The sequence below is a fragment of the Peromyscus eremicus genome, chromosome 12 (assembly GCF_949786415.1).
Source record: "Peromyscus eremicus chromosome 12, PerEre_H2_v1, whole genome shotgun sequence".
In the NCBI taxonomy this organism is placed as follows: Eukaryota; Metazoa; Chordata; class Mammalia; order Rodentia; family Cricetidae; genus Peromyscus; species Peromyscus eremicus.
Genome location: NC_081428.1, coordinates 61991306 through 62003458, shown reverse-complemented (window position 1 = coordinate 62003458; position 12153 = coordinate 61991306). Strand labels below are relative to the sequence as shown.

At 38.8% G+C, this 12153-nt stretch overlaps 1 protein-coding gene across 3 annotated transcripts in view; it reads left to right on the top strand.

Moving 5' to 3' along the window:
- The window catches only part of Ubxn7 (UBX domain protein 7), a 60702-nt gene that overhangs the window by 17953 nt on the left and 30596 nt on the right, over positions 1–12153 (top strand). For all 3 annotated transcript variants that reach the window (XM_059277263.1, XM_059277264.1, XM_059277265.1), the window contains exons 2-3: positions 4609–4756; positions 12037–12104. In XM_059277263.1, coding sequence (XP_059133246.1) covers positions 4609–4756; positions 12037–12104 — 216 coding nt within the window. The remainder of the gene's footprint in view (positions 1–4608; positions 4757–12036; positions 12105–12153) is intronic.

Sequence of the window (12153 nt, the reverse complement as noted above, 5' to 3'; positions counted from 1 at the left end):
ATTAAGTAAAAAGTGTAAAGGACTTGAGGTAGTAGTAACTGAAGTAGTTATAGAGAAAGGTCAGGAGTAGTACACACCTTTAATGATAGCACTTAGGAGGCAGAGGCAGGAGGCTCTCTTTGAGTTCAAGGCTAGCCTGTTTTACATAATGGGTTCCAGGCCCTCCAGGGCTACATATGAGACCCTGTCTTTAAAACATACATGCACATATGCGCGCACGCGCGCGCCTGCGCGCGCGCGCGCACACACACACACAGTATGGATACACACATAAAAGCCAAGTGTCGTGGTACACACCTTTAATCTCAGGCCTACACAGTGAGTTTCAAGCTATCCCAGGCAACAATAAGAGACTGTTTCAAAACTGTGTGTGGGTGGGAGGAGGAGGAGGAGGAGGAGGAGGAGAATGAGAGATATTAGGATAGAGCTAGTACTTCCATTTTTCATAGTTTGTCTAATGTAGAATATCATGAATAATTCCTCTTCAAAGAAAATTGCTGAATAAAATGTGTGGTATTGGGGACTGGATCCACGGCATGTCAATTTAAGAGCATTTAACTGCACTTTTAGAATACCTGGGTTTGGTTCCCAGTATTCATATGTTGGATGACTACTGTCTAACTCTAGTTTCAGAGGATAGTAAAGCCCTCTTCTGACCTTTTTGTTACCAAGGCACACATATGGTGCATATACGTATATGCAATCAAAATATTCATACACATAAAATAAAAGTGTATTTTTAAAATCTTTTATAGTTCATCATGCTGCCAAAAGGTTAAAAATGAAATTAAATTGGGAATGCAGATGTTAGCTAGCTTCTTGTTGTTTTTGTTTTTTGAGACAGCGTTTTTTCTGTGTAACAGTCCTGGCTGTCTTGGAACTCGCTCTGTAGACCAGGCTGGCCTTGAACTCACAGAGATCCACCTGCCTCTGCATCCTCAGTGCTGGGATTAAAGGCATTTGTGACTACCTGGCAATCTTTCATCCTGTGGAATCTGCACAAATTGTTTTTTGTTTGTTTGTTTGAACTTCTTTTCATAGCATAATGGAGCCCAGCAAACAAAGCCCAAGGTTTGAAAGAATCCAAAAGGACTCCTGTTCAAGGAAGCTGACATTTTGATAATCAGTCTTGGCAAGGAGTCCTATGTATGGAGAAGGATACCATAAGGCTCTTGCTGTACAGTCATAAGACCAGAGCTTTACTCCCAACACCATGTAGCAAGTTGGGCTCCCTGCAAATACCTGGATTCCAGCTTTAAGAGGTTCGAAGACACCATACAATGGCCTCTGTGCTTTTAGATGTGTGCAACTGCACAAACGTGTACATGCAGTTATGCAGATACACACATACAAATAAATAATGAAAAGAATAAAAATTACAGGGCTAGAGAGATGGCTCAACAGTTAAGAGCACAAACTGATCTTGCAGAGGACCCAAGCACATGCATTGACTCAAAACTACCAGCTTGAGAGAGTCTGATACCCTCTCTGGATTCATGTGTATATACCCACCTCATACACATATATTGAAGTGTTTACTTATATTGTTCTATTATTAAATAAAACTCAGGAGTCAGATATTGGGCTAAAAACCTGATTGATCAGAGAAGTGGCCAGTGACCTCCACCCTCTCTCCTTCCCTGATTCTTTTAAAAAGGCCTGCAAATCTTTCTAAATCCCGCCCTACTATTCCTGTCTCTATATATGTATCTTGGGTCCTCTAAAACCTTTATGGCTAATTCTGGTCAGCTAGTTGCTGACTCCTCCCCCGATTCAAGGTTAAATTTATTGGCAGTCTTGGAGTGTCAATGTGAACAAAATCCTGCAACAGTATATACACAATGAAAAGATAAATTATTATTTATTTATTTTATCTATTTATTTATTATTTTTTTGGTTTTTCGAGACAGGGTTTCTCTGTGTAGCTTTGCGCCTTACCTGGAACTCACTTGGTAGCCCAGGCTGGCCTCGAACTCACAGAGAACCGCCTGGCTCTGCCTCCTGAGTGCCGGGATTAAAGGCGTGCACCACCACCGCCCGGCCGAAAAGATAAAAATTTTAAAATAACACAAGAACCATTGGATAATGAGTGAGGGCCAGGAAAAAAATAAGAGATAGTGATGCATAGATATTACAGGAAGTTTGTATTGTAGTGGTATATGTTTTATATTATAGAGGTAATTGAAATTAAAGGTTGAAATAGGAATGTGGATTAAGGCTTTCTTAAAACATGGTCAGATGAAGAACTAAGCAAAAATAGAACTACTTATAAAGGATTAAATGATGTTAAATCAGTTGGTATATCTAAAGAGAAAATATGTGAACTAGAAGATAGCAGTGGAGATATCACCAAGTCAGGTGAGCTGCCATGTGCCTGTAGTTCCAGGACTGGGAGGCTGAGGCAGGAGGAGGCCAGCCTGGGCTGCAGAGCCAAACCCTATCTCAGAAGGAACAAACAAACAAGATACTGCTAACACTGCAACATGAAGATATAAAGAGGCAGCATTAAAAAAGATTGATGCCAGGCAGTGGTGGCGCACACCTTTAATCCCAGCACTCAGGAGGCAGAGGCAGGTGGGTTTCTGCGAGTTCGAGGCCAGCCTGGTCTACAAAAGGAGTTCCAGGACAGCCAGGGCTGTTACACAGAGAAATCCTGTTTTGAAAAAACAAAAAGAAAAGAAAAGAAAAATCCAGTGAACCCCAAGGAATAAATAATAAGATTAACCTTAACAAGTCACAGTGGAACTGCAGGCCAGTGACAGAAACCTTAAAAGCTCTAGAACCAACAGACTGCTATAAAAATAATTTTCTTTAAGCTGACAACTGATTTCCCAGCTGTAGCAACAGAAGCCAGAGGACATTGGAATTCTGTCTTGTGTACTGAGACAAAACAGCTGTCAGCCTTGAAATGGCATACTCAGTAAAATGCTTTCACAATAGACATTTCAAGACAAAAATCTTAGTGCATTTGCTACCAACAGAAGAGATTCCAAGGGATATAATTCAGATGAAGAAAACTCATGCCAAATAGAAAGCTCAAGGTGATTTGCAGTGGCCACATAATATTTAAATCAAATACACACTGATTCACATTATACCATTGTAGGATGCTTTATGTTTCAAAATTTGCTTCATTTACTGAATCTACTCTGAACATATTTCTGGACATGTTTGTGCATGTAGTATTTCATGTTGATTTGATTCTAGAAGTCTGTACAACTGTGTAAAAAAAGGAATTTCTTGGTACATGTAAAATTGTTTTTAAGAGGACTTACCAATTTACATTTCACTCAACAGATTGTGCTGGCTTTATTTACAAATGATTGTTTGGACCAGTTTTAAATAGCAAAGATTGACATTTCTTACCAGATATTTATATCTTAGACAAAAATGTCTCGTTTACTTCTCTTGGTTTGATAGTAAAAATGTGTTCTGAGTTTGAGCCCTAGCCCAGCCCCTCCTCAAAAACTTTTTGAATACATAAAAATGTTAATTGAATTGCAATCTTTCTAACAGGAAATATTTCTAACTTTCTAGAATGTAGTCTTTAATTTTTCTTTATCCCATTTTCAGTTTATTATTACTAAAAGATAGTATACTTATCCTGTTTTTTTTGTTTTGTTTTTGAGACAGGGTTTTACAGTATAGTGCCAGGCTGGCCTTGAACTCAGAGATCCTCCTGCCTCTGAGTGCCTCTCAGGTGTGCTTGTATGTACTATCACACTAGTTAATTTAGCCATATAAAGAAATGTGTTCTGCCTGCAGGGATACATGCAGGCAGAACACTGTATACATAATAAATAAATACATAATAAATAAATACATCTTTAAAAAAATTAAAAAAGAAATTGTAAATAGAGCTGAGGCTATGCAGGTATGAGGATTTGGATTCAAATCCCCAGAACCTACAGCCAGTTACTGTAGCACACATCTGTAATCCCAGTGCTCCTATATTGAGATGAAAGGCTAGAGAATCTCCTGAGAGCTTGTTAGAGAGCTAGCCTAATGTATATGGTGGCAGATAAGAGACTATCTGACAAGGTAGAAGCAAGGAACAGTACCAGATGTTGTCCTTTGACCTCTGTGCATGTGCCATGGCATACTCACATGTACATACATGCATATACACACACATACGCAAAGAAACGGCAAATAGCCAGGCATGGTAGTGGCTCATTCTTGTAAGCCTAGTATTTGAGGCTGAGGCAGGAGGATTTCTGAGTTGAACACTTGGCCAAGCTACAGTGTAAGACCTGTCTTAAAAAAAAAAAACAACAAAACACACACATATACTTAACAAACAAACAAACAAACAAAAGAAGGGAAAGAAAAAGAAATGCCTGTGTGTGTGTGTGTGTGTGTGTGTGTGTGTGTGTGTGTGTGTGTATTGTGGAAGAGTCTGTACTGCTGTGGTGCTGTTGTGTTGTTTTCTAGCTCTGTGTATTTATACCAGCCAGCCAGCAGGACAGAAGTAAACAAATGCGTTTTTGTAGAAGTCATTTTAAAGGGGGAAGGACTGTTAATCTGTTTGGAAGTTCTATGTTTTAATGTGAGCTTGAATGTAAGATACCATTTTTAACTTTCTTTTCTGTTCCTTTGCTGTTTCAGGTGCAAGTGAAAGTGTAGGAAAACATATGCTTGAAGCTTGTAACAACAACCTGGAGATGGCGGTCACTATGTTTTTGGATGGTGGAGGAATTGCTGAGGAGCCCAGTACCAGTTCTGCAAGTGTCTCTACTGTCAGACCACACACAGAGTATGAATTTATTATTTATTGTAGCAGTTACTCTTTGCCTAAATTAACTAGTTGCATTTTTATCAAAGTTAGGTCAGTTTTCTAATTTTGACAGACATTTAAGGTTGAAAGCCTCTGAAAAATACTATGTGGAAATGTTTGTATTTACTATACCTTAAATTTGCTAGAGCATGCCGTCTTATCTATTTAATCTTCTTTTCAGTCCTCAAGAACTGTGTGGGTTAGAGGCGGGCAGGCAGGTGACAGAGTACAGGGTGCAATTGCTTGATTATAACTGGCCTAAGACGGGTTTGTGTGCCTCACAGCCACCAGCTATATGACAAAAAGGATTTTGTTGGCTGAGGATTTAAGCTCAGTTGGTAGAGTATTTGCCTAACATTCCAGAAGTTCTGAGTTTAAGCCCCAACACTGAATAAACCAGACTTAGTGACACATGCTTGGAATCCAGGCACTTAGGTGGAGACAGGAGGATTCAGGCTCATCCTCAGCTACATAGCAAGCTTGAAGCCATTTTGGTTTTGGTTTTGTTCTTTTTAAGAACTTTATAGATTGGTACTATTACTTTGCCTCTGAGGAAACTAGAACATGGCCATTTTTTCCTAAGCTACACAGCAATTAAAAAGCAGATACAAGCCTGGGCTACCAAGTTCCAGGAGAGGCGCAAAGCTACACAGAGAAACCCTGTCTCAGGAAAAAAAAAAAAAAAGCAGATACAGTTTAATGAAGTTCATATTTCCAAACGTAGATTTTCCTAGGAAAATGAGTTATCTTGAAATATTTTTGAAAACTAAGGTTGAATGTATAGCTTAGTGGTAGAATGTGTGATTAACATGCATGGGAGCTGAGTTTAAGATATAGCACTAAAAAATAAATAAAGTAATAAATATATAAACAAAATTCTAGTCTTTAGGGTCTGGAGAAGTGGCTCAGTGGTTAAGAGCACTGGCTACTCTTCCAGAGGACCTGGGTTCAGTTCCCAGCACCCACATGGCAGCTCACAGCTGTCTGTAACTCTAGTTCCAGGGGATCTGACACTCTCACACAGACATACATGTAGGCAAACATCAATGCACATAAGATATATCATTAAAAAAAATTCTAGTCTTTTATTTGTTCGTTACCTACCTAATCACTAAAGACATCCCCACTGTATATAGAACTGTATATATTTGATTTTCTAGTCCTTTATATTTGATTAATGAGAGTTTGCGATAAATACCTAACTCTTGAGCAAAATTTCATCAGGCTTTGGAAAGTATTAGACCTGAACCTTGTTGGGACTACTATAGGCACATGCCTCTGCACTCAGTTGAAAAACAAAACCAACAAAAAAACGCTTAATTTAAAAGTCCTTAAGTAAAACTCTATACTCTTAGTCTTTTGTAATTCTCATAATTTATGGTATGAGATACTAAATGAGGAATCATTTTTAAATACAACAGGCAAAGGGACAGGGTTTTATTTTTATTAAATCAAACATAATTTAAGAACCAGGTCACTTGCAAGAATAATTGCTCCTTTGTTAAGTTAGATTCAGATTAATGGGATATTGTTTCTACATGAGTTATGAACTTCAGAAATCCTATTAATAGCTTACAAAGTTTTTACTTGTTTGTTTTTTGTTTTCTGTTGACCACTTGTCTCAAGTGTGATCCCGTTCCCCAACATGGCTTAAAGCTTTAATGGGAATCAATATTGAGCCCGATATATTAATGCACCTTTAATTACAGCACGCTGGAGGCAGATAAGTGGATCTCTGTGAATTCCTAGGCCATTCTTGTCTACATAGCACATTCCAGGCTAGCCTGTTCCGATAAATAAGTAGATAGATAGCTAGATAAATAAATAAATAATATTGAAAAGTGATTTAGTTGATAAAAACTTCAATAGTAGATATTTGCGGTTGATATGGGGGAGCACATATACATGTAAATGTTTATATATATATATATATATGTTTATTTATTTATTTATTTATTTATTTATTTATTTTTTTTTTGGTTTTTCGAGACAGGGTTTCTCTGTGTAGCTTTGCGCCTTTCCTGGAACTCACTTGGTAGCCCAGGCTGGCCTCGAACTCACAGAGATCCGCCTGGCTCTGCCTCCCGAGTGCTGGGATTAAAGGCGTGCGCCACCACCGCCCGGCCTATTTATTTATTTTTGATTATGCCTGAAATATTAGTTTTTGTTTTGAGACAGGGTCTTACTGTATATTCCTGGCTGTCCTGGAACTTGCTCTGTAGATCAGGATGGCCTCAAACTCAGAGATATGCCTGCCTCTGCCTCCGAGTGCTGGGATTAAAGGGATGTGCCACCAGTTTGGCTTTTGTTTTTGTTTAATGACTCTGACAGCATTGTGTGTGTGTGTGTGTGTGTGTGTGTGTGTGTGTGTGTGTGTGTGTAAGATGAATGAAACCCAGGGCCTCACCATTGCTGGGCAAGTACTCTGCCATTGAGTTAAATCCTAGCACTGTAGCATTTATTTTTACCTTTTTTTTTTTGTTGTTTTTTTTTTTGTTTTTGTTTTTTGAGACAGGGTTTCTCTGTGTAGCTTTGCGCCTTTCCTGGAACTCACTTGGTAGCCCAGGCTGGCCTCGAACTCACAGACATCCGCCTGGCTCTGCCTCCCAAGTGCTGGGATTAAAGGCGTGTGCCACCCCCACCCCCCACCCCCATCCCCACCCCACCCCCCGGCTTTTTTTTTTTTTTTTTTTTTTTGTGGTTTTTCGAGACAGGGTTTCTCTGTAGCTTTGGAGTCTGTCCTGGACTAGCTCTGTTGACCAGGCTGGCCTCGAACTCACAGAGATCCACCTGCCTCTGCCTCCCGAGTGCTGGGATTAAAGGCGTGCGCCACCACCACCACCACCACCGCCCGGCTATTTCTTTATTATGTACATAGTGTTCTGTCTATATGCCAGAAAAGGGCACCAGATCACATTACAGATGGTTGTGAGCCACATGTGGGTGCTGGGAATTGAACTCAAGACCTCTGGAAGAGCAGCCAGGGCTCTTAACCTCTGAGCCATCTCTCCAGCTCCCTGTTTTTACCTTTTTGAGATAGGATTTCATTGCTTTGTCTAAGATAGTGTCAAACACCTAAGCCCCAGAGATTCTTTTTACTGAGCCTTTTAAGTAGCAAATATTTCTCATAAATGAGTATCTTTTCCTACTTAGTTACATCATGATTTGGTTAGATTGTTTATATGCTAACAGATGAACATTTAATAGTATCTCCTAATTCCTTAACTAGAATTTCCCTTCCAATTCACCTTCTCCTTTGTCTTTCCACTCATTGTAGTTAACATTGCCAAGTATCTTCAGATGTACAGTAATTAAGTCTTATAGGGACATTAAAATTTGTTTTTACAGATTGTGTATGTTTGTGCTCATACCTGTGTGTGTGTGAGTACCCATGGAGGCAAGGAGGGAGTGTTGGATCCCTGGAGCTAGTTACAAATTTTTGTGAATGATGAGACCTTAACTCATGATTGAGTGAGCAGCAAGCCCCTTTAACCACTGAGCCATCTCTCCATCCCCAAGACTATTAAATTATTTAACTATTAATTTAATTAATTTATTACAGTTTAGTGAGTAAATTGTCTTAGATTGAGGCAGTTTTACACATACCCTATGAAGTGCAGTATATACCAATTAAGAAAAGATTTATTTGGATAAAAGATATTTTTTAAAGCTTGGCATGATAGTGCACATCTGTAATCCTAACACTTGGGAGGTGGGGACAGAAATATCAAAAGTCTAGGGCAGCTTTGGCTACATAACAAGTTCAAGGCCAGCTTTGGTTACATGATACCCTATTGTAACAATTTTTTTTTTTTTTTTTTTTTTTTTTTTGCTAAATCTTTTAAAGGTACTTCAGGGACCCTTCTTTACCTTCCCCTGCTTACTCTCCCTGAAATGGAGTCTTTCTTTGTTGCCCCTGGCTTGGGCTCAAGTGACTGCCTGCTTCAGCCTTTGAAGTAATTAGCACTATAGGCATGGGTCACCAAAACCAACTGGCTTGTTTCTTTTTGATTGAAGTATTTACTAAACTTCCTTCTACAGATACATTGTATGTTCCTTCAGGTTATTGAAATCTGCATATGAGCAGTGACCTATGTCCAGTAGGAAAGAGCAGCTGGGTGTGGTAGCACATTTCTATAACCCCAGCACATGGCAGGTGAGACTTCTACCACTGAACCACCAATGGTTAATCCCAGCACTTGGAAGGTTGAGACAGGAGAATCTTGAGCTTGAGGCCAGCCTGGGTTATGTAGTAAGACTTGTAAACAAAAAGTAGGAAAGAATACTTAACATAGTCTTGAATTATTCTTCAGTCATTTTCTTATTATAGATTTGTCTAACTGGTGGTTCTTTAATTATAGAATGTTAGTGTTCACTGGCAGATGAATATTCGTAGTTTTATAAAAAATATAAAGTATGTCTTGGAATTCCAAGTGTTAGATATCGAAATTCCAACTGTTAGATAATGAAAAAATAGGGCCCCATTAGATTTGATGACAGGTTTGTAATCCCAGCATCCTTTGCTGTATTTTGTTTTGTTTTTTGTTTTTTTTTTTGAGTCAGGATCTTATGTAGATCAGGCTGGCCTCAAACTCACCTGTCTTTGCCTCCTTAGTGCTGGGATTAAAGGCTTACATCAACACGTGCAGTGCATCCCCAGCTCAGTTATGAGGATTGAAGTTTGAAGCCAGCCTAGTTAGACCCTGGCTCAGAAATAGGCTCAGAAAAAATGTATGGTGGGCAAGGGGTTTTGCAGGACATGAGAACACATGATAGAAATCATTAGGCCTAATTTAAACTGATCTTTATATGTTTATAAACACCCCCCACCCCCACCCCTGTGTTTGGGTGGCCATATCACTTCTGGGACGGTCAGAGGACAACTTGAGGCCATCAGTTCCCTCTTCTGAGTATTGGTTCTAGGGATCCAGTAAGGTGGTCAGGCCTTGGTGGCAAGTGCCTTTACCCACTGAGTCATCTTAGAAGTCTTATAAGTTACTGCTATTTTCTATGACAATTAAGCCAAAAAATATTAAGCACTTTTATTATTTGGTTATAACTTTAAATAAACTGATTTTAAATGTAAAATGCCACTTATTTTTTAATTTTTTGTTTTTTTGAGACAGGGTCTCTGCGTATCCTTCACTGTTCTGAAACTTACTATGTAGACTAAGCTGGCCTTGAACTTGCAGAGATTCACTTGTCTCTGCCTCCAAGTACTGAAACTAAAGGCATTCGACACCATGCCCAGATCCCATTTGTTTATATTTTTAAGATTGGCGTTACAGATTTTTATGAGCCACCATATCAGTGCTGGAAATCAAACCTGGGAGAACAGCTAACTCTCTTAACCACTGAATTATCAGCCCTGGTATAAACCATTTATCAAAAATGATTTAGGTTTCACCTTCCTGGAAAAAATAAAGCTTATAAAAATAAATATTTTTACTGAGTTATTAGTGAGTAATTATATTGAGTGTATGAAAGTAAACTTTGAAAAGAATGTTTTTTGTTTTTATTTTTAATTTATTTCTAGTGCTGGGGATCAAATATAGGACCCCAAAGTCCGTTTTCTCCTTCTATCTTGTGCATGCGAATCAAATTCAGGTCATTAGACATGAGGGCAGGCATCTTTCTCCACTGAGCCCTCTCCCTACCACCAGAGTAATCTTTTAAAGGATGTGTAATCACTGGGGCTGCAGAGATAGTGCAATGGTTGGAGCACTGGCTGCTTTTCTAGAGAACTAAGTTCCTAGCACCCACATGGCAGCTCCCAACGGTTTGAACTCCAGTCCCAGGGCATCTGAGGACATGCATTCACATGGTGTAAAGACATATATTGAGGCAAACATTCATACACATAGAAAATAAAATCTCAATGGGTGGTGGTGGTTGCACATGCCTTTAATCCCAGCATTCAGGAGGCAGAGGCAGGCAGATCTCTAAGTTCAAGGCCAGCCTGGTCTACAGAGTGAGTTCCAGGACAGCCAAGGCTGTTATATAGTGAAACCTTGTCTCAAAAAAAGAAAAAAAAAAAAAAAACAGAAAGAAAAAAATCTCAAGAAAAGTAAGAGTTTATATTTTATTATATATTTTTATACATTATTATATGTTTATTTTTTATATAGAATATTCCTTTTATGTATAGTAGGATCTGTTGAGTAAATACTTTTAAGATTATACCTATGATAGCATAAAATTTATTACCTATTGTTAAAGCTTACTTTAATATATCTTTGTCTTTTAATTATTATGTGATAGAGCAGTAATTATATTGATTCTAGTAAGCCTATATTTTTCCAATCTTTTTTTTTTTTTTTTTTTTTTTTTTTGGATAAATTCCTTACCTTTAAGAATTCAGGGAGGCTGGGTGCTGGAGAGACAGCTCCACACAGCCTGTAACTCTAGCTCCAGAGGGATCTGTCACCTATGGCCTCTGAGGGCCTACAGTCACATACACATACTCCCACACACATAATTAAACTAAAAATAAAATCTTAAAAGAAAAAAAAAGAATTCAGGGAGGGTTGGGGATTGGGGATTTAGCTCAGTGGTAGACAAATTGCCTCACAAGTACAAGGCCCTGGGTTCAGCTTTTACTTGGCAGTGGGGTGTGAAAGGCCAAAACAATAACTGTAGCCTAGATGTAGTATAGAACAAGCTTTAATCCCAGCACCTGGGAGGCAGAGGAAGGTGGATCTCTGTGAGTTCCAGGACAAACAGAGCTACATAGTGAGTGAGACTTTGTCTCCAGAGAGAGAGAGGGAGGGAGGGAGGGAGGGAGGGAGGGAGAGAGAGAGAGAGAGAGAGAGAGAGTGTGTGTTAGGTTGAGACGCACAGATGGCTCAGTGGTTATGAGCACATACTGCTTTTGGAGAGGACTTAGTTCTGTTTCCAGCTGTTGGGCCGCTCACAGCCACCTGTAATTGCAGCTTCAGGGGAATATGAAGTTTCAGCTATGCATATCTCTCCCTTATCCCCCATAATTAAAAATTAATGTGTAAGGGACCTGAGATGGAAAGAGATCTTCTTTTCTTTTCTGTCTGTTCTTTCTTTGTAAACTGTTTTTGCTTTCTGTGCTAGTTTATTCTAGTTAATCTCTGTAGAAATCATTTACAACTTCTTTATTCTGATTACTATAGTTTCTAAAATATCATGTGTTTGTTTCACTTGTTAATTTGAATACATTCACAATTTAGAAGGAAAATAGGTGTCACAAAAAGTTTTCATTTTGATATTTTCGTACTTTTTTCTAACAGAGAAGAAGTTCGTGCCCCAATTCCTCAAAAGCAAGAAATATTGGTGGAGCCAGAACCTTTGTTTGGTGGTAAGTTAACTTTATTTGACTTTGTCATTGTCCAGGATTTTAATAAAAT